General features: G+C 43.2%; 1 protein-coding gene across 8 annotated transcripts in view; it reads left to right on the forward strand.

Moving 5' to 3' along the window:
* The window catches only part of Kif1b (kinesin family member 1B), a 164,942-nt gene that overhangs the window by 85,021 nt on the left and 53,754 nt on the right, over positions 1 to 26,167 (forward strand). For 7 of the 8 annotated variants that reach the window (XM_012516574.2, XM_023699405.1, XM_023699403.1 and 4 more), the window contains 8 exons: positions 896 to 975; positions 1,471 to 1,577; positions 2,420 to 2,503; positions 3,389 to 3,569; positions 3,676 to 3,748; positions 23,130 to 23,223; positions 24,059 to 24,207; positions 24,866 to 25,044. In XM_012516574.2, coding sequence (XP_012372028.1) covers positions 896 to 975; positions 1,471 to 1,577; positions 2,420 to 2,503; positions 3,389 to 3,569; positions 3,676 to 3,748; positions 23,130 to 23,223; positions 24,059 to 24,207; positions 24,866 to 25,044 — 947 coding nt within the window. Of the gene's footprint in view, positions 1 to 895; positions 976 to 1,470; positions 1,578 to 2,419; positions 2,504 to 3,388; positions 3,570 to 3,675; positions 3,749 to 9,339; positions 12,611 to 23,129; positions 23,224 to 24,058; positions 24,208 to 24,865; positions 25,045 to 26,167 lie in introns of those variants that run through there. The other variant, XM_004639648.2, reaches the window with a different exon arrangement.

Genomic DNA, 26,167 nt, shown 5'->3' on the forward strand with positions numbered 1-26,167 from the left:
AAATGTAACATGGACCATGTCCAGACTCAGTGTTGGAACCTGTTCTTGAGATTCTCTGTTACATAGGTCAGGACCCTGCTTGGGCTTTAAGGCTGCTGCCCAAAGAGGGTTTGACTTTCTCAGGCCAGCCTTAGGCTACAGGGGCAGATGCTAGTGGAGTTGGAGGTTTTTCTAATTTCTGTTTAACTGTCTTTGGCTGTTCCATTTCTTTATCCCCTCATCTGACTGCTTTTGTTTTTCCACATTTGCTGGCACTATCTTGAGTAGATTTTGGCCCCAAGACCATGTGACTTAGTTTTGGATTCCAGTAGGGTCCTCACCAAAGAAGGTTGGTTTTAAAAAAAAGAGTTTAGAAATGTTAGAATTAAATGAAGAAGATTTTTATTTTATTTTTATTGCTATCAGTGGTTTTAATATTTAAAATTTTCCTTAAAGACTAATAAACTAAAGTCAATGCCTGAGCCCATGGAAAGCTGTTGAAAATTATAAAGGGCAATGGCAGGGGTATGGGGACACTTTAATAAAAGTAAATGAAAAATTAAATCTTCTTTTGAGGTTTTTGCCCAGGCATTTACATACATTGTAATCAACCATCCTGAGAACCAGTATGTTTTAATATTTCCTGTGTGTAGCTAAGCTTGGATGTTATCAAGAGTGGGTCCTATTCTGCATCCCAGAACATGTGTATTTAAATAGACTGCATTGATGTAGTTTGGGAAGCCCTGAAGAGAGTGTTTGCTCTTCACTGTGGAGTTGTAACTACTCACAAAACGCGCTCTTCAGAGCCTGCAGGAATGTGAGAAGCCTGGGAAGCAAGCCGGGCCCTGCAGCCCTGCGGCTGCTGCTGTGCTCTGGTGTTCCTCGCTCCACATCGGTCGTTTCTAATCTCTTTCAGACTCCACATCTTGTTAACCTCAATGAAGACCCACTGATGTCTGAATGCCTACTGTATTACATCAAAGATGGAATTACACGGTATATTTGTTTCTGGTTTTGAGAACTTAATATTCTTCTTTCTCCTAGATAATTAAATAGCAAAAGGGAAATTGTTGACATTTTTTGATAATATTCTGCTGTTTATCTTGCCTGAAATAATCACAAACTATCTTCTCTGCTCTTTCCAAGTTATGTGTGTAAGTAGAACTACTTAAGAGCAGACCCAAATAAAATTTTTCTTCCTGGGCTGGGGAGATGGCTCAGTAGAATAAATGCTTCCCTGGCAAGCACAAGGACCTGAGTTCAATCCCCGGTTACACAAAAAAAAATATCTTCCTTTTAACAATGTGCATGAGTTCATGGGAGCGGTTGGCCACGTATGAGAACAGAATTTGCCATCAAAAGCTTTGAATCCAAAGAGGCGCTACCTTTATCGTACATAGCAAAGGATACTATCTGGGAGAAAGTGGTTCATTGTGTGTGAGTGCTCTTTGTGTCAGAATTTTCCTGGGAAACACTTGCTCTTGTGTCCAGGGTTGGCCAAGCAGATGCCGAGCGGCGCCAGGACATCGTGCTGAGTGGGGCCCACATTAAGGAGGAGCACTGCATCTTCAGGAGCGAGAGAAACAACAGTGGGGAAGGTGAAGTTCCTTGCTGGAGCTTTTCCAGCCACTTTTGCTTCCTGTAGCATGAGAAATTCTCAAGACTTGGGATTCCCAGTTTCTGTTTGTGCTGCTTTCTTGCACAGTCTGTTATTGAAAATGGAGAAACCTGGGCTGCTTATAAATACAGGGACAGACATAGCTGCTTTACATGAAAATAACATGGACAAAAGGAGACCTTTTGTCACTGCCAGGAACTGAGCAGGACAAGGGCAGTTAGGATTGGTCCAGAATGTCAATCACGGAATGGAAAAAAAGAGAGGAGTAAATACCATGGGGAATGGGCAATTTGAAGAACCTCAAGTCTTAGTGCAGTAGAATTTATCTAAAAAGAAAGAAGAAAGTCAGCCTTGATTTTTGCCCAGGTTATTAGCAAAACAGCAAAAATATAATAGTATTTTGGGACCTGACTTACAGTTCTTCCTTAACCAATCTTCAGTTTTCTTTAGCATATGATTCTTTTGTAACCAAAAGACTGTACTAGCTTTTACTCTTGAGCATCTGTTTATTTCTTATGTCCTATACTTAACATTTCTGCTGTGTTCAGTGTTACCGGCTAAACTGTCAGGTATATTTTATATATTCTTCTGAGATTTGTCACATTTAAATGTTTCATCTGGGCCTCAGCCCCTAATAGCCTTATACTGGCACTCGTTCTAGTATCCTAAAAAGGAACTCTCTTCCTTACCAGACGTAGGTGCTTCAGCCACTTGTGTGGTTGTAGGAATCTGTTGTGGTTCCCTCAAGTCTTACTAGGAAAATGCTTCCCTTTATGTGATCGTGGTGGGCTGTGGTGGTGACAGGCGTTTGTGTTCCCCCAGCTATCGTGACTCTGGAGCCCTGTGAGCGCTCAGAAACCTACGTGAATGGCAAGAGGGTAGCCCAGCCTGTTCAGCTCCGCTCAGGTGCGCCTGGGGATGTTGAGGTTTGCGGCAGTGTATGTGTGGCTTGTGTTAAATTTTGACTCTTTGTTTTAAGAGCTGAACTGATAGTTGACATTATGATATATGTTCTTTTTAAAAAAAATTATTTACGTATTTGGTACAGCATCTTGGCACACAGGTCAGACTTGCAGTAATCCTTCTGTCAGCCTTGCCAGTGCTGGGATTACAGGACTGTGCCACCAAGCCTGGTTTTGGTGGCCAGCACGGCTTGCTGGGGATTCTGAGGCTGGCATGGAATGTGGTACTGGGGATCAAACTCAGGACCTTGCACTTACCAGGCAGGCACTTAAGCAGCTGAGCTCTCTCCCCAGCCCTAGGGTATATGTTCTTATAATACTTGAAAAGCTGTCTTTTTTGTATTGGAATGAAATTATTAAAATTGATAATACAGATTTAAGCAGTGATTCTATAGGGCTGGGTGGGGTAGCATATGCCTGTAATCCCAGCTACTCAGGAGGCTGAGGCACAAGGATTATGAGTTTGTAGCCAGTCTGGGCTATCTCAAAAACCCAAAAGAATGAAATAATGGGTGAAAGAGTATTTAAAAATTGATGGGGAGAGGGCCTGCCCCTTAGCTCAGTTCTTTAAGAGCCTGCTTAAACAGTCAGTCAGCTCAGGTTGCTGTGGTTTGATCCCCAGACCTCAAGCCAGCCAAACCAGCCCTGAAGGCATTCTGATTGAGCCAAAATATAAAAAAAATTTAAAACTTAAAAAAAAAAATGATGGGGAGATAGCTCAGTAGAATAAGCGCTTGCCTGGCAAGTGCCCTAAGTTCAATCCCTGGTTCCGCCTAAATAAATAAATAAATAAATGAGTCAGTGATTCCTTGATTCTGTTTTATGCTAGGAAATCGTATCATCATGGGTAAAAACCATGTTTTTCGTTTTAACCACCCGGAGCAAGCGCGGGCTGAGCGGGAGAAGACTCCTTCTGCTGAGACCCCCTCTGAGCCTGTGGACTGGACATTTGCCCAGAGAGAGCTCCTAGAGAAACAAGGCATCGATATGAAACAGGAGATGGAGAAAAGGTAGTGGGGGACGTAGTCACTCCCCAGGTGACTGGCTTAAACAGCATTTATGACACTGTGGCAGTTTCACAGTTCTGTTTTGTTTTGTTTCTGTTTTTCCTTCCAGACTACAGGAGATGGAGATCCTTTACAAAAAGGAAAAGGAGGAAGCAGATCTTCTGTTGGAGCAGCAGAGACTGGTAGGAGCCTCTCCTGAGTCTGCTAACACTAGGGAGGGCAGCTGCTCCCGCCCGGCCCGGTTCTCAGTTGAGTTTATCAGGCTCACTGGTGCCATGTGCCACTCTTTCCTTTCCTTAGTGGAGGACTGAATCTCCTGGTAGCTGTAGTCTGAAAAACTATATAGAGCCTCTTAGATCTGAAAGTTAAATCTTTATTTTTATCATGAGTGAGTGATTTTTTGAGGAAGTAGTTTTTCTGGTGCCTTTGCCTCTTGGTGTAGTGGTTTTTGAATCTGCATCAGTGGTGGTCCTTTTTAATGATAATTACTTTGATTGTTGAATTCGATGGAGTTTGCCTTGGTTTTGTTTCTGATCACCTGATAGTACTAATTCTCTGCTCTTGGGCTGACTTGGGGATTGTTCTTGTGCTGGCAGATTTTTTTTTTTTTTTTTAGTTAAATTGTGTCTAAAATGTTGCTGCACAGTTGCATGTGTTAATCCTTTTCTGTCCCCCTGCATGGAGTCTGAATTCTCAATAAAGTTCTCAGTAGCATGTGTGGTAACAGTGGGAGCAGGGGCCACACACCCACCTCAGACAGGATGGAGGAATTGCCGTCCTCCACATTGAAAAAGGATTTGGGGTGCAAAGTCAGTTGAGGGTCCCAGCTATAATGCTAATGGCTTTAGCATTTTATGCTAATTGACTTTCCAGGGTTGATAGAAATGGAATCTCATGAATAAGTACATTGATCTGTTAGTTCGATTTTCACTTTTAAAAGCAACCAGTTTTGATTAACAGTGCCTTGGTGTAAGAAGCTCTTGGGCATTCATTTGATACACCATGGAAATAGTTCAGGAAGTTCTTCATATTTGAAGCTTCACAGGCTCCTTTGAAGCTAAAGGGGCATTAGAGAGAAAGCTCCCCCCGAGCTGGGGATTGAACTCAGGCCCATGCGCTTGCCAAGGAAGCACTTATTCCACTGAGCCATCTCCCCATCCCCGGAAGCTTTTTTCTTGAACATAAATTATGGCATGTAAATTAAACAACCCTGCTTGCTTTGGAGAAGAAACTCTTAGGACATAATGGGCCAAAAAAGCCAAGAACTAGAGCAAGAGTAGCCTTTTCCAGGGCAGCTCGGCTCTCAGGCGGGCAGTGGGTTAAACCAGTTTGTTTGGTATCTTGGAAATTATAGTAAAGCCTCCAAAGGTATGGAATGTAAAGATGAAGAGTTTGGGACAGATAATGTCAGTGTTGCAGGTAGAGCCTCTTTGTGGGACCCACTTGGCATTAGCTTTAATGAAATAGATTTATCTACTATATGATTAGGGCTTAAAAGGTTTGTGACACATGAAGGAGCCTTTTGTGTTACAGCTGTAGTATAATCTAACAACATGCCTCTGATAGTTTGTGAGATCAAATGAGGACATATGGTATAATTAAGCTCTATGATTAACAGTAGTGTCTTATATTTATATAGTGCTTAATAATTTACGAAGAGCTTAACACCCTTCATTTTACTTGACCCTTAAAACAGTCCTCCTTGGTAGGTGTGTACGTAAGATTCTATGTTATTATCCCTAGTTTATAGTCAAGGAAACTAAAGGCTAAAATAATGCTGTCTTGCCCACTCTTAAACACCTGCTAAATCAGATCTGAGGCTTCATCTTGGGTCTTCTGACTTGCTTTCATGTTCTGTTCCTTCAAGCAGTGCTTCTCAGCCACCTTGGAATCTTGTGGAAAGTCGATGTTGAGTGAGGAGGTGTGGGGTGGGACCCGCAGTTGTGTGTTCCTAACAGCTCTCTGGTGAGGCCAGTGCTACTGGTCCATGACTTGGAGTAAGTAGGCGTGAAAGAATAACGATGCCTGGGACTGTCCATGACCCAGAATTAGTGAACATTAAATAAAGAGAAAGCAACTGTCTCTAAGACGTGCTTACTTTGTGGGGAACATTCAGTCTCCAGATGATCAGGTTCTGGTTGTCATTTGCTCTGTGCATCTGAAAGCGGAGTAGGGTTTCAGGAACATTTCTGCATAGCATTAAGGTTTCTTTCCTCCCTCAAAGTCTAGCTGTCTATTTCACCTAAATCTGTTGATCCCAAGAGAAACTGGAAAACACTTTTGCTTAAAACATACCTATCAGTAATAGTACTGAGCAAAAGTAGTTTTATGACTCAATATTCAACCAGTACATATCCTGTGAGTAAAGACTGACAGGATACAAAGGAATTATGTTCCTTCCCTGGCACCCCATGCAGTACCAGCTCTGCCCTCGGGCAGGCTGAGCTGGCCACCGAGACCCGGCATGGTGGTACATGCCTGTAATCCCAGCACTGGGGAGGCTGAAAACAGAAAAAGGAGGATTGGACTCGTGATGATCCTCTGTACCAAATACATTAAAAAAAAAAAAAAGCCAAAACCCAAAAAAACCCAGAAGAATTATTCAGTAAATATTTAGTATTTATCATATAATTATTTTTTGTATAATGGCAACATTAAAAATGGACTTTGGGCTTATAGGCTTCTGTGGTAGTTCCCCAAATGCATCCTCACCATTTTGTGCTTGAATTTTCACACATTTGGGTTTCTCCTTCCATTTTTATAGTCATATAGAGTCTCTTTAGGAGACTTACTTTGCACTTGGTATACCGAAGGATTATTTAATAATTTGTAAAACAGTCAAACCCAAATGGGTGTTTGAACCTGATAATCAGTGAATCTAAATACGTTAAAATCTTTTGGGTTTTTTAGACATGAGATAGGACTTTATATTTTGTACATAAACTTCGCATAAAGTTTTTCGTATCGTGGCCACAATGTGATACTCCACAGAGCCAGTCTGACAGTGTTTTAAAAACAAAACTATGGCTGTCTGATTCAACTTGAATTCTTCTGGAATTATGTGGACTCATATTTTTATTTTAGAGTTTAAAGATGTAATTTTTATCTCTTACACCTGATATTAAAGCAGTGATTAGAATAGTTGTCATTTCCTAAATTAGACAATATTCATTTCATCCTTAAGCAATCATAAAAGAAAAATCATCAGGGAAAAAATGATAGCTGTCAGTTATATGGGAAGAATCAAAGAGAGTGTACATTCTATAAAACTCAGTTAATACATGTTTGCTGAAACAAGCCTGCTCACCTACTCTTTTTCTAACCTCTGTTAACATCATGTCCACCTACATTAGCCATTCTACAGGTCTCCTTTTGCAGTGCTGGGAATGGAACCCAGGGCCTTGTGCCTGCTTGGCAAGCCCTCTGTCACTGAGTCACACCTCAGCCCTGTTCTGCTTCCTGAAACTAAAAGTGAAAAAAAAAATCTAGAATCTATAAATATAGCTACCTATCTGCTTTTGTTATCAAATAGGTGAGGATTATTCAGTGGGTTTAGTATTTATTTATTTATTTATTTATAGGCCAATAGAAATAATACAAATCAGTAGTAGTATCTTCACATTCAGGGGGCCTGCTCCTTAGCTCAGTTGCTTAAGTGCCTGCTTAAACAAAGCAGTCAGGCTTAGGATGCTGTGGTTCAATCCCCAGATCCCCAAAGTAAACCAGACCTGCCCTGAAGGCATCCTGAGCCCACCACAAAAAAACAAAAAACAGTCCTTCACATTCAGAAGCCAAATTATTGTCATCTTATTAAAGTTTTTCTGTCCCTAGATTTTTGCTCTAGAAAACAAGATTCTATTTTTCAGTTGCAACCCTCCCCGCCTTTTTTAAAAAAATCTTTGCTAGACCTATTTTTGGCTGCCACAACCAAGAAGACTATTAATCATATTTACTAGATTATTTTAAATTATCTAGCATTTTCTTTCTCTTTTTCTTTCTTTTTTTTCTTTTTTGTTTAGGGAAGGGTCTACAGGGTGTTCTCACTACTAGATCGGACTCAGAGTGATCTGCCTGTTTACAGCCTCCCAAGAGCTGGAATTACAGGCACATCCCACCATGCCCAGTCTCCATTGCCATCTCAGCATGCCCCGGGGGTGGGACTGGCAGGGCAGGCCCAGGGATCGAAACCCCTGCCCCTATGCCTGCTTGCAGATGTAGCATTTTCTTTTCTACAACTTTTATTTCCTGAATGGAAGTCTTCCTAATGCTGATACATATATTAATTTTGAGTCAAGCTACCTTTGAACTCACTGTTTTGGCCTTAATTCACTGTGATCCTCCTGCCTCAGCCTCCTGAGTGCTGGGATTATAGCCATGTACCACATGCCCAGCCTTGTTGTATATAATTCTAAGTCCAACATTGCTTTCATATAGATTGAAATTATGAAGATTTGAGTGTGTTAAGAGCAGTTGGTTATTAACTAACTAGCCCCTAAAACTATGTTGTTGTGGAATTCAGACTGCTGTTTTAGTCCTAAGTAAAGTTTTTTGGAAAAGAGGTAATGGTACACAGCTGGAGAAACAACAGAGAAACATTTTTAAGTGGATCCATTTTACAGGTGCACAATGTAATCTTTGTCTTAATTGGAAGAGTTGTTCCTTTTAAGTATGCCCCTCAAATGACCAGAAATGCCTTGGGTTTTCTATACAGAAAACATCTCTTAAATTATATTTATTAAAATATGCTGTTACCTGGGGAAATTTATGTTTAAATGGAAGTGTATTTGCCTACCTTAATTTTTTTCTGGTAATTTATTTCTCAAAAATTTGGAGGTGAGATATTATTGGGTTAAGTGTGTAAAAAACAAAAACAAAATAGATCCACTACAAGGATTCTTTTTTTATCCTTCCTTATTTTCTAGGTAGCAAACTGTAATATACAATTGAAGTAGATTAATTTAACATGACAGAAGAAAATAGCAAATCCTGTATGTTCTCATAGAAAGTTTAGTTTCAAGGTCCTTTCTTTGCTTGCCAGAAAAAAGAATTTGGTAATAAGCACCTTGTGTGATCTGCTAATAGGGATTCTTCACACTTTTAACACCATCCCTGTTTGCTTCTTTTTCTGCTTTCTCATGTAACTTTTTCCTAGGGCTGCTCTTTTCGGTAAAGCTAAACAAACTTGGCATCCTACAGCCTTACTAACCTTTGTTAATCCGCCTGCTCATCACGTTCTGTATGGCATCTGTGCTCACTCATGAGGGAAGGAGATTCTGGAAGAAGCAACAGCAATAACCAAGGCAAATGGGGGCAGTGGCCGCGTGGAGGGGTAGCATGTGCTGGGAAGAGTTTGGCTGGGTTTCCTGAGACAGTGGCGATGTGGCCTCACGTGGCCTTGTGGGCTGAGCACGGGAGATTCATTCTCTGTGTCAGCCCTGCTGACAAATTCAGCTACAGATTCATCACTTGAGCCAGCAAGCGAAAATTGGGATCAGGACTGCAAATCAGCAGGTCTTTATAGTAGCCGTGATAGCAGTCTGCGTATGCATATGTCTTAGTGGACTGCCACATCATTTAGGGGTTTTCATTTTTGTTTTTTGATTCGGTTGGTTTTTTTAGTTTTGTTATTTTTAGTTTGGTTTTTAAATTTGGTTAAGACTTTTTTTTTTTACTTTTATTTCTTTTGCTTGCTTTTTCTTCAATTTGATTTTCTTTTTTTTACATTTTAATTTTGGTTATTTTGGGGCCATTTTTTGATTTTGTTTTTCCAAAGGACGCGGATTCTGATAGCGGGGACGATTCTGACAAGAGGTCCTGTGAAGAGAGCTGGAAACTGATCACTTCTCTGAGAGAAAAGCTGCCTCCTAGCAAGCTACAGACAATTGTTAAAAAATGTGGCCTCCCCAGCAGTGGGAAGAAGCGAGAACCAATTAAAATGTATCAGATCCCCCAGAGAAGGCGCCTGAGTAAAGATTCCAAGTGGGTCACCATCTCAGACCTTAAGATTCAGGCCGTGAAAGAGATCTGCTATGAGGTTGCACTCAACGATTTCCGGCATAGTCGGCAGGAGATCGAAGCCTTGGCCATCGTGAAGATGAAAGAGCTGTGTGCCATGTACGGGAAGAAAGATCCCAATGAGCGGGACTCATGGAGGGCAGTGGCCAGGGACGTGTGGGACACTGTTGGTGTCGGGGACGAGAAGATTGAAGACATGATGACAGGTGGTAAAGGTATAACAGATGTAGATGACCTCAAGGTTCACATAGACAAGCTGGAAGATATTTTGCAAGAAGTCAAAAAACAAAATAATATGAAAGATGAGGAGATTAAAGTCTTAAGGAATAAAATGCTCAAAATGGAGAAAGTCTTGCCGCTGATTGGGTCTCAGGAACAGAAAAGCCAAGGAAACCACAAAGCAAAGGAGCCCATTGGTGCTGGTGTGAGTGGCAGCCCTGAGAATGACAGCAGCAAAGGAGACAGCAGAGACCTTGGCAAAGAAGAACGAGTTTCCCAGCTGATGAATGGGGATCCAGCTTTCAGACGGGGACGACTGCGTTGGATGAGACAAGAGCAAATCCGATTCAAGAACCTGCAACAGCAGGAGATAACGAAGCAGCTTCGCCGGCAGAACACGCCTCATAGGTTCATCCCTCCTGAGAACCGGAAGCCCCGCTTCCCCTTCAAGAGCAACCCTAAGCACAGAAACTCTTGGAGTCCGGGGACACACATCATCATCACAGAAGATGAGGTCATTGAGCTTAGGATTCCCAAGGATGAAGAAGGAAGGAAAGGAAGTAAAGAGGAGAACCAAGAGAAAGGGGGAAGAGCAGCTTCTAAGGATCCCCAGTCACCATGGGGCTCTCAGGGAACGCGAAGTCAAGAGCACATCCAAGTTAGCAAGCAGCATGTTAATAATCAACAGCAACCACCTCAGCTACGCTGGAGAAGCAATTCTCTCAATAATGGCCAGCCGAAAAGCACGCGCTGCCAGACATCCATCTCCTCGGAATCCTTACCCTCCCACCCTGGCCAGCCCACTGCTGACCTGCAGACTTTCCAGGCCAAGCGCCACATGCACCAGCACCGGCAGGCTTACTGTAGTTACCACACTGGAGGTCAGGCCGAGGGCAGTGCAGCTGGGCCCTGTCAGAAGCAGACTGACAAGCCCAGCCACTGTAGCCAGTTTGTGACACCTCCGAGAATGCGGAGACAGTTCTCAGCACCCAACCTCAAAGCTGGTCGAGAAACCACAGTGTGAATAAACTACTGGACAAACTTGAAATCGTAGTGGAGGACACAGGCACTGTTAATGTTAGTCATGGTCTGAGTTGGTTCTACCCTTGGCCTTTGAGTTCCTAGTATTTACATTGTGATTTTAATGTTGTGCTCCTACAAATATTAATTGGTTTTACATTGTTAAAATGTACAACACTGGTAAATAGTTCAACACCTTTTCTTTTATCCCATCAATGGGCAGTTTCTGGAATTCTGGATAAAATATTTAGACTGAGACGTCTTCTGAGACTTTTTACCTGCCTTGGTGCCTAGGTAATTAATATGTGTACTTACACTGACTTGTGCTATTGGGTGTAAGTTTGTTCTGCTTTTAGCCTGCCTATAAATTGATCTGATATCCAGAAATATCTGCCTCTTAATTTATGCAGACATTCAAAAGGGGAATTTGATATGTAGTATTCAATGTCTGTTATTCCCCATAAATATTAGAAATTAGTTAAAAAAAAAAAAACCAACATGTGTCTGTGGACATAGCTTTGGATTTGTAATCCGTGAGTCTCTTTTTAAATCTAATTGGAATTGTCAGAATTCTAAACTCAGTGTCTTCAGATATATTTTGTAGTACACAGCTTTGCATCTCCCACAGAACCTCCACACCTTATCCTATATTTTACATAGAACTGATTCAGTGTATTTTTTTAATGTGTCAGAATACATATTAAATTTGTCACAATACTGAAATCTTTAAATTGGCACCATATCTGGGTTTCTGTCTGTGATTTACAGTTTGAGGTTTAATGTGTCATTTCATACACAGTTCACCAAACTCATGTTGCCAGAAATACCAACAAAACACTTGAGTGCTTTGAGCAGTACCTAGATGTTTGTAAGGAGATGATTTGGTGGGAAAAGGAAGCAAGGACATGGGGAGAAGCCTACCAGACACGGCTCCTTTCTTCTTTTTGCTAGTGGGTGATGAAATAGTCATTGATTGTTATCACTGGTTAGATCTAGCGTAAGGAAAGGGGTATCTATAATCATCTTTTGGTCGACAGTAGTGATGCTCACAGACACTCAAGCAAGGAAAGAAGTCCTGATGAGCGTGTATCCTATCAATACCTCATTTGACTGTGTCGTGGTCTCAGTTTGCCTCACTGGAGAATCCACTAAAGAAAGATTGATTTTAATGAGAAGAAAAGACTAGTTTCCTTCTTCATCTCTTGAACTGGGCGTATGTTTTTCTGAGAGGCAATGTGAAGAGCCAGAGATCGCCAGACTGTGCAGTGCTGAAGGTCTCTGTGTCCCACGAATCACCCATCAGACACATGTCTCCCAAATGGCGTGAGAAATGGCAGCCAACGTAGCAATTATCATTCAAGAAAGCCTTCAAGATTGTGATTATATGGTTTATTTTTTCTTTGTGTGTGGGCACTCTGCTTTATTAGAACACATTATTTTTAATCATAATATTTTTTTCTTTGCTTCCGAGAACATACTTTCTTAAGGCACAGAAAGTTGCTTCCAATTCTAATTTTCTTTTCCCTTTAGAAAGAGAACCTTTGGGGGATATTTTTGCTTGCCTGGCCAGAAGAGTTCTAGTCTCAGCAGAGGTCTCTGTGCAGATGGGACACGGGTGAATGGGGTACTTGCGGTGTGCTGACCCCATCGGGATGACAGTGCCCTGTGTATCTAGTTTGAGTGTAGTCCTTACAGGCTACTTCAGCTCAGTCATGTCAGTGTATCTTTGGTACACCCAGTTGTCCTTCTTTATTCTTCTTTAGGCATAATTATGATAGTCCTTTCTTGTTGAGAAATTCATTTTCTAATATTAAATTCATAATCACTTAGCTTTTAACTCTGTAGTAGAAATGGGCCCTCATCTCCCTAACTCGAGATGACACCAGCAAGGCACAGCTATTTTCCCGCTCCACAGTGGGGAGGCCTGACTCTCCCTTGGTGACCAGGTAACACTGGAGTAAAGAGGTCCTTAACATTTGCATGCACAAATGTGACTTGTGGTAAGGACTATACCCAGAGCAACACTCTAAAGAACTGAGCTTTCTGTGCCCTTGCTTTGCTGAATTGCTTGGACATCTAAAAGAGCCCTTCATTCTGTAAGGGATCAGGAAGAAGTAAGCCGAGGTTTTGGCAGCTCCCATAGATGTCCCTTCACACATTTCAGAGCAAATGCTCATCTTAAAGAGTAACTTTGATGAACAGAATGTCTTCATTGACTCTAAATAAGTAACTAATGCAAGCTGACATGGTGACACATATCCATAACCCCAGCACTCTGGGAGGCTGAGACAGGAAGATTACAAGTTTGAACCCAACCTGGAAAACTGAGTGACGTAGCAAGGTCGTGTCTCAGATTTAAAAAAAAATGTTACAAGAGTGGGGCTGTAGCTTAGTTGGAAGGCCCTGGGTTCTACCACCAGAACCACCAAAACAAATGAAAACAGCAAAAATAACTTTTGTGGCGTACTAATACAGGCTAGCTTTTTTATCTGGTCTCTCTCCATAAGCTTACTTTAAAACCCAAAGTGAAGTGGTCACCATTAAAGCATTATTTCATTGTTGAGGTATTGCTAGCTGTTTCAATGAAATGAAAGAAAACAGTGCTTACACGAGTGAAATTTTATAATCTGACATTAACATGAATGTAGAAGAGTCTTAATTAATTGGTAGTTTTGCAAAACAGTGAGGTAGATATTCTGCAGAAAGTCTAAACCAAAGGGCATTTCCTTTACCTTTGCTTCTAATTCTTTCTAGCACAATTAATTGTTTACTTGGAATACAATGACTGGGGATTGTTTATTATATGGAAGTGACCTTTCATGCTTCAGGTGCAGGGTGATGCTTAAAAAGCAAAAAGACAACCCTGTGTTTGTTGCCACTGTGTCCATGCTAAATGCTGTCAGGCTACAGGAAGCTGTGTAGACACCCCCAGTCAGCTCTTGTACTGGTGCCTTACTGGTCCTTTGCAGACTTGCCTTAATGATTTGCGTAAAAGACCGGAAGGAGGGGACACTGCCTGTGTCCTGCTGTACCTTAATGAACAAGCCTTTGTAGGCGCAATACAAAGCAACTATTTGTTCTATGTTGTTGGAGCCAAAACTGTTATGAGCAATATTCATAACTGTCCCGTTTATGTCATCTTTCCCAGATTTCGAGGTCTGTTCTAGATATAGTTTGGACTACTTTAGGTTTGGAATATAATGGAATTCCTCCCGTTAGTACTGTAAAATGAAGTTGTGGGGTCGGGATGCAGCTCAGCGGCATAGTGCCTGCGAGTTCAATTCCCAGTACCAAACAAAGTCATGAACCTTGTCACTGAACTATGGATTTCCCCCTCAGTTTCTTAAAACAATGCTTGAAGATTGTCTTTGAGTGTATGATCTGCCTTTTCAGAAAGAGTGCGTTAGTTTGTAATGTTAAAAAATAAAGTCCTCATTCAATAAAAGTTGAAATCATCTGTTAAAAGTGTGATTTCTCTCTGTTGGGAGGAGGGAAAAGTGAAAGAAGGTAATGCTAATTAAAAATGGCCTTGACTTTTGTCTATTGCTTTTTAATCTGAAGATTGTTGCATACTAAATCGTTTTTTAAATTTCTACATGGACTTGATTCTTTTCAAGCTTTTCTATTTGCTGTCCTTTTCTGTTTAACAAAATTCTCTTATACTGGATCTTTAAACCTTACATTATGCTCTATTTCTCTTAAAAGTCTTTTTCCATATAAGATGAATAAGACTGTCACGTCCTGAGCTGGGCGTGGTGGCACACACCTGCAGTCCCAGCGCTCAGGAGATTGAGGCAGGAGGATTGACAGGAATTCAAGACCAGCCTACAAAGTGAGTTCAAGGCCAGCTTGAACTGCATAGTGAGACCCTGTCTTTAAGAAAAGTCACTTTCTGATCCGAGTTCACTTGTGTAAACAGTGCTTTCATTTTTTCATTAGTCATGATTCAAAGTTCTTATAAATGAAGTAGATATAGTCCCTTTATGTGCATAGAAACTAGATTTTCCAAAGCTCTGAGTAACTACAGGTTTTCTTCCCTTAAACCTCAGTTTTCATCCAGCAGATTTTTCCTGGTGTGCTAGAGAAGAAACAAGACCAAACCGCATCTTCTGGAGTAGAACATTACATTAGTGTCAGAGTTAGTTATTCATTGTTGAGACAAAGTACCTGACACCCAAAGTTACAGGAAGAAAGGATTATTTAGTTGGCAGTTTGTAGAGGCTTTAATCTATAGTCAGCTGGCTCTGCGGCAGGGTGGTGCGGCACACAGTTCATGTAGACACAGGTAGCGGAATAAGCAAGGGACCTTAGCACTTTTTTTCATCCCTTTTTTACTCTAGGCTACGAGCATAGGGCAGTACCAAGCCAATTAATAGATTGATTTAGTCAGCAGACACCCTTAATCCCAACATCGCACACACTAATCAGCCACCTTTGACTACATAAGGCTTTTGAGAGACTGTTAAACACAAACTGTAGTAATTACTTTTGTTGAAATTATGAGCTTGACATTTTTTATATTGAAAAATGACACAGTTATGCATTGCAGAGTAGAACACAACATCGAGTGTTGAAAATGAGACTTTGAGCTTTAGAGAAGTGTCACACAGAAACTGGTATTAGTCTTCTTCAGGCCTCAGCAGTTTTCCCTTCAGGTGTGTATTTCTTTGGGAGAAACTGGTAGGAAAGTTCCCAAGACCTTGTCACTGCCAGGGAGACAGGTAGCTGCTGACACACTGGGATATACTGAGTGATCGTTGTGTGTACAGGGTGAAAGTCACATCAGGAGGGGAGAGTGGCAGAAGCTTTTGGAGGTGAGGGGGGGCTTTGAACCAAGAGCAGAGTCCTAAAATACAACTGAGACAGTGCCATAGGGAGAAGAGCCGGGGTGGGGTGGCAGGCTGCAGGTGAGGACAGGGAACTGCAGATAACGCCGCATGGTCAGAACATTAGAGGTGCACTGTAGGTGGGGAAGCTGGAAAGGACAGGCACTAGATTGTGGCCTTCAAGGAGGTCTATTTTGTTTTTATTTTTTCATTTTTGAAAAATCTTATGCATGGTAAAATCACCAGGTTAAACAGAGAGCTCGATTTATTAGATTTATGTTTAGAAAGTCCATGGTGGTCGGAGCCTAGAGGTTGGGCCCTGCATGGGAAGGCAAATTCAGAGAGACAGGAGCCAGCTGGGGGAAGTTCCTGCATGAGCCAAAGGAGAAACGGTGCTTTCCAAGCAAGACCGAGAGGGGACTGAGCAGTGGGCAAAGGTAGAAGCTGTTTGAGGCTAAGAAAAGGTGTGTGGGACTTGAGAGGGCCAGAGCGGAGACTGTTGCCACAGTGTGGCTGGTGTGCGCAGCTACTGCAAGACTGCTGTGTCCTTGGGTGTGGACAGCTCCCTTCTCCCTCCCTATTGCTTGTTCATTATAATCAAGCAGGCTGCTAATGTGAAAAAGAGCCTAACAAGAAAACGCAGAGTGGTAACATTGATTTTTACCTTAAATATCACCCCTCAGAGATACCCTTGTCCCCCCAGAGAGCTAAAGTAGCCTAACTTGTCTCTTGACTTCTGTTCTTGATCCCTGCAACCCACTGTCCACCTAGCAACCAGAATTTCTTTTCAAAACAGCTCACACCCTGTCAGTGTCCTCAGAGGCTTCCCACTGCGCTTACAAGTAGGCGTCCCTGCCTTTGCTTACAGGCTCTACCTGTTTGGCTGCTTGCCCACCTCTGACTTTCTGACTTGCCCAGCAGATGCTCTTACCTTTGTACCTTGAGTGTGCCGGTTCCCCCTCAGGGCTCATGCACTTCCTCCTCCCTGCAGTCCCTTCCCAGCTATGCTTAACTCTCCCAGGTCTGAGCCATACACCATTCTGTCTGTCCCGGTGCATCCCAGATCAGCTTTCACCATGTTAGTAATGATGAGAATGGAAACTCAGCCAAGGTAGTACCCTGTCTGTTTTGTTCTCTTGTCACATGCATCTGTAGAGCAGCTTTCAGATTGTGAGGAGCACCAGCACTCTGGGGTCTTGGGAGAGCTCAGGCTGCTGGGCCCACCCGTAGGTTCTAGTTCACAAGCACAAGGTCTGCAGTGAGCTGTGACATTTGCATCTCCAAGCTTCCAGATAGTACTGATGGCTCAGCAGTGACCTTTGGGAATCATTGATCTAGAACTGAGGTGGGCAAGCATTTTCTGTCAGAGGCTGGATAGTAATCTTCAGGGCTTGGTAAGCCACATGGTTTCTCATCGCCTCACTTCTGCTCTGGTAGCATAGCAGGCAAGCATTCATGGGTAGTCTGCAGGTGGACTGGGACTGCTGCTTGCTAGTATAACTGTTCCCAAGAGCAGCTGCAGGGCTGGCCCACAGGCATGACTTGCCAATCCCTAATCTAGAGGATGGTCCCCTTTGAGAAGTGTGTGTCTGATCTGGAAGACAGATGTGTGTCAGATATATATTTCCTGGCCTTGTGAAGAAACAGCCGCTGGAGAGAGAATCACACTAGTAGTTACTTAATACTTGGTGACAGATGCCAGGAGGGAAAGATACAAAGAACTCCGAAAGGTCGCAGCAGGTGCCTCCTAGCTGATAACCATTTGTTTCGCTGAGGAAAAGCAAAATCAGAACCATGTGTGGTGGCACGCTCCTGTAGTCTCAGCAGCCTGAGAAGCTGAGGCCACAGGATCACAAGTTTGAGCTCAGGCTGAGCAGTTTGACAATTTAGTAAGACACTGTCTCAGAATAAAAAATTTAAAAACATCTGGGGATATAGCTCAGTGACTTCAATCCCCAGTTCTGGGCACATGCACAGGGTCATGCGTGCATGCGTGCACACACACAGATGCATGTATGTGCGTGTGCACATGACAAAATGCAGAAAACTGTCTCGGTGCTCTCACTCCCACATGCATTCATGTGTAATGTGGCCCCTGCACCCCTCTTGTTAGTGGGCAAGCTGTCACCCTTGGCCCTGCACTGGCTCCTTGCAGGCTGTACTTCCTTAGGGATTTGCTGTGTCTTTACCCCTTCTCTTCCGCACTGGCTTCTCCCCTGGATTGTCTCTGCCACCACACAAGTATGTCTTTTTTCACCACTTTCACAGCTGCCGCAAGTCTCCTGTGAGTCACCACATGGATTCTCTGTTCTTTCTCCTAGAAATGCTCCCAGAGAGGGCTTTCCATGCTGTTTCCTATTGCCCACCTCTTGGCCTGTTGTTTTTCCTGTCCCCATTCTTGCCTGAACTTGTATAGTCAGTCTTATTCTCAGTTCCCAGGTGAAACCCCGATCTTCCTGGTGACAAACCCAGGGGTTCTTTTCTCCTTCCTCTTCCTAAATCAATCTCAGTCTCACCCCTGTACTTCACACTGTGGCCCGCTTGCTACTTCTGGGGCACATTCTTCTCTCAGCTTGTTTCTTCCCCCCTCACCAGCTGCTCCTTTGTGGTCTCTGAGGCCACTGCTTTGGCTCTTTCTAGATCCCCACCCGTTGCACCAGGTGATCCCCTGCGTTCCTATGTCTGCCTTCATTTTTACAGTGATGATGACAGTAACTCATGTGGACCAAGCATGTACAGAGCTTGCCAAAAAATTGTATATACACTTCCATTCACCACACTAATAAATGTCTGGAAGCTAATGGTCAACACTTTGAGCACCTCTTGAATTGTAGAGGCCAAAGGTAACTTGCATTAATCTCATTATGTCTCAAAAAGTTTAGTACTAAAATATTGATACAAATTTTTCTTTTCCTGATGTACATATATTTTTGGCAGGCTCTATTTGCTGTCACTGGCCCACCACAGGACCCCTCTTCTGTGAGGCAGGTGTTGGTATTTCCATTTTACATACTTCCCTAGGCTCACAGCTACTAAGTGGGGGAACCCAATTCCCCCCAGGGAATCAACCTGCGGCCCACCTGCTGCCCTACTGACTCACACGTCCCCACTCCAGCCTGGGCCTCTAACCTGAGCTCCCAATGCAGCCACTTAACTAGACTTGACATCCAGAAGGCTGCAGGCACCTCACATTTAAGCTAACCTGTGGCAGCCCCCTCGCCAAAACCCCCAGTCATGCTCTTCTCCTTTTCCCTCACATCCCAGGATCAGATTTTTAGCAGGAGCCTTTTCCTCTGCCTGTAGAAAATATCCCATTACCACTCTCTTTTCATCACTGTTATTATTAACACCAGGCCACCCTGGCTCCCCTGGGCACTGCAACCTGACAACTGGTCCCTCTCCACCACTGGAGTTACACCGAAGCACTAGTAGAGAGAGGGGTTTATAAGGCATATGTGAGACCACCTGCTGGCTTCCTTAGGATAAAATCCAGTCCTTGTCCTGGCTGCAGGCCTTCTGTCATCCAGGCCCTACCCACCGTCAGCAGCATCTCCTGAGCCTTGTCCTTGCTCTGCCACTCCACTGACACAGGATTTTTGCTTCCCTTAAACACACTTGACTCCTTTGCATTTCAGGGTCTTTGCAGTGACTATTAGTGTTACTTTGCTTAGCTCACGCTCCATCCAAAGGACTGCAGTGTACTTGCTTCAACTCTTCTTGACCATAGTATCTAAGTCTCCTCCTGTTCTTTTCTTCTGTTAGCCCCTAGTGTCTACCTTTCTGTATCCTTTTTTTTTTTTTTTTTTTTCTGTCTTTTTGACACAGCATCGCACTATACAATTCAGGCTGGCTTTGAGCTTACTTTGTAGCCCAAGATGGCCTTGAAGTCTCAACAGTCCTCCTGCCTCAGCCTCCAAGTGCTGAGGTCACAAGTGTGCACCACCACGCCCCACATCTTCAGAGTGCTTCTCTTTACTAAAGTTGTAGTGAATATCTTGTTCACTGTTTATCATTTCTCTCCCCCTCAGCGATGAGATCTTTGTCTTATTGACCTCTGTGTTCCTAGCATGGGCCATAGAGAGAGAGCACAAAAAGTATTGCCGAATGGATGGGCTGATGGGTGAATGGGTGGATGGCTGAAAACGTGTGCCCCGGATTTCCTGAGTCTAGAGGCCATTGCCCCCAGCCCCATTCCTTAGCGTTGTGCTGTGCGAGAAAGTTACTCCCACTTCCTTAAGCCTTTTTCTTTATCTTTAATGAAAGACTAACAGTACTCTTACAGATAAAGTTAGGATAATCCATGATAAATATTAATAGCGTGTGACATAGAATAAGCTTATAAACAAAAATGGGCCCTAAATCCCGGTGCTCTGGGAGGCTGAGGCAGGTAGATTGCAAGTAAAAAAGCCCAACTGGGCACCTTAGCAAGACCTTGTGTAGGGATATAGTTCAGGATAAAAACTCTAGTTCAGTCACTAGTAGAGCAGACATAAATAATTTGGGGCTTTTTGAGGCAAGGTCTTGATGCATAGTTCAGGATAGCTCTGAACTCACTATGTAACCCTGGCTGGCCTCAAGCTTTCAGCAGTCCTCCTGCCTCAGCCTCCGTAGTGCTGGGATTACAGGCATGTGCCACCATGTCCAGCTATAGGCTTCAGGGATTGACCTCAGGCCCTTGCACTTGCCAGGCAAGCACTTATTCAACAGAGCTATCTCTCTCCAGCCCCCTACTTAGGATTTTTAAAAAATGTAAACAGCCTTTTTTTTTTTTTGGTGGTGGTGGTACTCAGGACCTTCTTGCCAGGCAAACACTTACTGCACTGCGCAATCTCCCCAGCCCCAACTTTTTATTTATAAATATAAACAAAACTATATTATTGTTTTAGTGTGCTTTCCATAAATGTTCTTGTTTTAAACACAATGTTCTTGTTTTTAATGGGCAGAATCTCTATCCCTCTTGGAAATATCTAACCCTTATTTAGTTTTCCTGGTAACAAAACAGCCAGGCTTGTAAGCAGCCTGACTGGGGAAAGGAGTCAAGTCAAGCGATGGTATTTGTGCTCCTGACTGCTGATCAAAATGTAGTTCAAGGGTCATGGAAAATCACTTGCTATCAGTTTTACTGCCCCTGAAGCACAACTAGAACCTTTAAGGGCTGTTACCTCATACCTCAACTAACAGGATCTCTGGGTCTTACTGTAATTGGTAGTTTGACCAGATTATAAACTTGTTCTTGAGGAAGCCTCAAGGTAAAAAATTGGCAGTTTTTTTTCTACCTGGTGATTTTCATGTAAACTAGCAGTCTTTCTCTCTGCCAAAAGGATATAATGTAAAAATTTGGAGGGGGGAATACTGTCTCCTTCCCAACTATTTTGAAATTTTAAACATGTAGAAAAGCTGAAAAAATAATACACTGAACTTCTCATTGCTTTTTTTTGTGAATAAATTAAAAGTAGTCGATAAGTAGCCATTCAGCCTCCCCAGCACTGGGATTACAGGTGTGTGCCACCACGCCCAACTTAGGTGTCCTGCACAGTGGCACGGCATGCGGTGCCGGGGATCAAACCCGGGTCCTTGCGCTTGCCAGGTAGGAACTTGGACCACTGAGCTATCTCTCCAGCCCCTTCATTGCCTTTTATCTTCTGTTTTGAGTCACAGTCCCACTAAGTTGCCCAGACTAGCCTCAGACTTGCCATTTTCCTGCCTCAGCCTCCTCAGGAGCTGGGACTTCAAGTGTGTGCCACCGCACGCAGCAAAGGTGTTCTCTTACTATCCTTATCCCATCTAGTAAACTTAGTATCAGATAGTGTATATAGTCTATGTTCACACTTGCTTATTTCAGAAATACAAATGCGTAGGTAGAAGTATGCATATGTGTATCTACATTTTGATCCAAGATCCAATATTTATAAATTGCAGTTGGCTGTGGCTTTTAGATCTTTCATTAGATTGGTACTTTTGAAGAGTATAGGCCACAACCTCATTTTCTTCAAACCAAAAGATTCGGTTTAGGTTAAACGTGTTTGGTAAAAAGGCCGTAAGGTAACGTGTACTTCCCATCATATATGTAGACATAAAATACCAACTTTTCCTATTACTGGTAATACATTTGATTAATGTGATATATTCCAGCCCTCTTCATTGTGACTGTATTATGTCCCTTACTAATTATAACTCTCTGGAGGTAGACTTTGGTTTGTGTGAAATCCTGTTTCCTATTCATTTTTCACTTTTTTACTCTCTTATTATTTATGATCCTTGCCTGATTTACTTACATCTGAAGTTGTACTATGAGGGTTTTCGGGGTGTTTCGTTTTACAGAAGAGCTTTCCATTTTTGTCCTTTCAGTATCACCACAGATTCATGATTCTTTCTGTTCTCTGTTTCTTTTGTGTTCTTGCTGTATTCTTTTTCTGTTGTTTTTCTGACTTTTGGCCAGTGGGAGCCTGTATCCTTTTAAAATGGCTCCAGAAGGGCCGAGGATGCAGCTCAGTAGTAAACATACCTGTTTAAGGGTTGTGTATCTGTTTTGTGCTTTTTACATTAAAAAAAAACAAGAGTCTTTTCATCACCCAAGAATCATTTTTTACCCCTTCAAGGTGATATTGCTCTTACTGAAAATGCACGAAGCCAGGAATAGTGGTACACACCTGTAATCCCAGCCATCTCTGAAACAGAAGGGCCACAAGTGCAAGCTCATCCTGGGAAACGTAACAACCTAGCAAGACTCTGCCTCAAAATTTAAAAAAGTAAAGAGATCTAGGGGTATAGCTTAGTGCTAAAGCCCCAACTGTTCAATCCCCAGTAATAGGAGGGGTTCGGTGCCTGGAATAGTTAGAAAAAGGAGGAGTAGATCTGACTTGTGATATAGTCATACATTTTATAATATGATAGCATACTTGTAAATTCTTCTGGAATAACAATATAATGTCAGTTCTTTCATTCCAGTAGCATTGTGGAGGTGTGGGTTACCCGCAGGCCAAGCTCACCATCCACTATAAGACCGTCATAGTTGACCAACAGGACGCTTCAGAGTCTACAGTCCTAATTCCTTTCTCCTCCAAACAAATCATTGGGATTTGGGCAGTACTGGTGAATCTAATCTTTTCCAATATGTCTTCTCTGGAATTACTTCATGTATAAGATACCACATAGGCTGTCTTAATGTTTAAGAGACATGTGCATGTTTCTCTGCAAGCATTCCTTTGTCCTGCCATAACTCCAAATAAAGAACCCCTTGGTCCTTGAGGGATACAGAGCAACTGCCAGGAAACAATTTTTGCTTTCTGCAGTGCAGATTATCTTTAGTGCCTTGTCTTCTCTCTCCTGGGTGTTTCTCTGTATGGTTTTACTATTTCCTGCCTCCCCCTCTTTTCCTGTCTTTGTCCTTCGCTTTCTCTACTCCCTCATTGCTTTCCTTTGTCCTGTGCTTCCGATTTCCTTCCTCCCTCTCCTACATGTTATCTCCTTTCTTTCCACTCAGGACTATGAGAGTAAATTGCAGGCCTTGCAGAAGCAGGTGGAGACCCGATCCCTGGCTGCAGAAACAACTGAAGAGGAAGAGGAGGAGGAAGAAGGTGAAATCCAGAGACCAAAACTTGCTCTTACATCTTTTGCATCTGTATTATCAAATTCATCCTTTGCATGTTACCAAAGCTGGGTTCCTCACATTTACTGTGTTATTGACCTTTCAAGGAGCCCTTTTAAAGATGAGGTAAAAGATGCTCAATGCTGAGAACCCATGTGTGTTTAGGGGTTGGGGCAGGGTTTCACTCAGTCTCCGTAGAAATCTCAGGAAGCTTATGTCTACTGTCATAAACAAGGAGCACAATCATTGTTAAGATAGTGTGTTCAATTTGTAGTTGATACCAGAGATTCTCTGTTGACAGCTTTGAAATGCATCAGGCTGTGTTGAAGCCATAGCTGGCCAACTTCAGATTACACTGCCCCCACGCTGGCGCATCTAAAGTTTTCCCCAGTTCTAGCCAAGTGAGGGCTTCACTGCTTTATCATCTTGCAATAGGAGCATTCATCCTCCTTCGTTTACTGCCTCGCCCCTCAGCAGTCTCAAGCTCTAAGTTAACTTTGAAGGAACTCTTAATATACTAAATTCTTCATTTTTAAATATGTAAATACAGTATGACCTTTCATTCCTATATTAGAAAAAACATGAGACCTTGTCTCAAAATGAAAAAGAAAAAAATGAGGAGTATAGCTCCATTCAGGTGTCCTCAGTTCATTCCCTAGTAACATACACACACAAAGAAAAGCAAATCTATTTCTTGACCTACTATTTTAAGTAAATAGTAGGGAGAACTGGCAAATAACATGATGGGTGAGCCAGGCGAGGGAGAGACGCAGTTTCCTTACACTTGTGTGATCATGTTGGCTATGCTTCGTTTGTCCTTTCAGTTCCTTGGACACAACATGAATTTGACTTGGCGCAGTGGGCCTTCCGCAAATGGAAGTCTCACCAGTTCACTTCGTTACGGGACCTGCTCTGGGGCAACGCCGTGTACCTGAAGGAGGCCAATGCCATCAGCGTGGAGCTGAAAAAGAAGGTACAGTAGGTGGCAGAGCGCTGGCCACCTGGAGGCAGCACGGAGCCTGGATGGGCTCACCTGCACCCTGGCCTGGACGTCGCCTTGCCCAGGGCGCCCAGCCCTGCTCCTGAGCCCTGCTCTGTCCGGCCCTTAAGAAACCCTTCCAAGAGCAGTGTTGGCCTCTCAGTTTGCAATGGAAAACCTTATGTGTTCCGTCCTCTCTCATTGGTGAAGGACTGGAAATGCGTTCTCTGGCCCACCTTTCAAACTCTTGTGAAGTCCCACAGAAATCCTCACCCACTCAACCAAAATATATTTAATGAGGTTTTAGTTTGTGCAGAATTACCTTGTAAGGCTAAAGAAACAACATCTTCAGATAGCTTAGTTTGAAAGTAGGATTATTTGTAATTTGGATTATTTCATGTTCAATATAGTGATGACCTTCTCCCCCAGTTGGTCACAGACTTTGTTGAGCGTTCACTACATGTGTCACCTCTTCCCTGTTGGGCACAGGCTCCTGCCTTGTCTGCAAAGCTCCCCTCCCGTGGCAGCTCCCCTGCCGTGGCAGCTCCCCTGCCGTGGCAGCTCCCCTGCCGTGGCAGCTCCCCTGCCGTGGCAGCTCCCCTGCCGTGGCAGCGTGGCTCTTCACGGCTGTCCGTGGCATGCTTCCCCTCAGGTGCAGTTTCAGTTCGTTCTGCTCACTGACACGCTGTACTCCCCGTTGCCGCCTGAGCTGCTTCCCACTGAGCTGGAGAAGACTCACGTGGATAGGCCTTTCCCTCGCACAGTGGTGGCTGTGGAAGTCCAGGATCTGAAGAATGGAGCCACACATTATTGGTCTTTGGAGAAACTTAAGTATGAAGACATTCCTCTGTGCTGCTTTACTTAGGAAGTGATAGCAGATTGCTCGCGTGGCTCCTCATGCTCTCCCCACCTAGGGATACAGTTACTTTCTTTTCTGAGCTGAGGGCTGTTGCCAGCCCGAGTGCTGCCATCATCCCTTCTCTTCTAAGTGAATGAGCCCCACTCTTCCAGCACCTCTGGTATTCGTAGTTATTTAAGCTTGCTCTCTGTAGCTTCTTCTAAGTGCTGGATGTTCCACTTCCATGACATTTAATTCTAGTTATCTTTTCTGTCCTGGACCTCATGATGACCAGTAGGAAACAGGGCGAGTATGACCAAGTTCCCTTTACGTTCAGGCTGGTGAGGTAACTCCCATTGTCTGAGTGTATTTGAGGTGTCACAGAGCATCGAGTTCCGTCTCCCCTGGGCTGGTTGCCTTGTTAGAGGCTAGGTGGCCATTCTTGACTTTTGGTGGCTTCTCTCTAGACTCAGACACCTAACATAGTGTTTTGGCCTTCATTTATTTTATTGATTTTTTTTTTAAAGATTTACTTATTGAGGCCGGGGAGCTGGCTCAGTGGAATAAGTGCTTCCCTGGCAAGCACAAGGGTCTGAGTTCAATCCTTGGTTCCACAAAAAAAAAAAAAAAAAAAAAGATTTACTTATTTATTTGGTACAGGGTCTCTATGCAGCTCAGACTCATAGTGATCCTCCTGTCTCAGCCTCCCCAGTGCCTGGATTATAGACGTGTGCCGCTGCCACTACCACTGCTGCCACCACCACTGGCCGGCACAGCGTGGGCCGGTACAGCATGTGATACCAGGGATCAAACCTGTATCCTTCCACTTGCCAGGCACGTGCTTAGACTGCCAAGCTATCTCCCTGGCCTGGCCTTCATGTATTTTTAATAACATGAAATAGTGGGAGTAGCTTCTTCTAAAAATAAAGTCTTTCCTACGTGATTGTGCACACCTGTGATCCCAACCCTTGGAAGGTTGAGAGAGAAGGATCACTATGGGCTTAAGGACACCTTGGACTGCATAGTGAGTTCAAGGTCAGTCTGAGCTACATAGCAAGGCCCTGTGTAAAAAAAGCTAAATCAATCAATGAAAAAAAAGTTAATGTCTTGCATAGA

Source organism: Octodon degus, unplaced genomic scaffold (assembly GCF_000260255.1).
Source record: "Octodon degus isolate 3935 unplaced genomic scaffold, OctDeg1.0 scaffold00113, whole genome shotgun sequence".
Classification (NCBI taxonomy): domain Eukaryota; kingdom Metazoa; phylum Chordata; class Mammalia; order Rodentia; family Octodontidae; genus Octodon; species Octodon degus.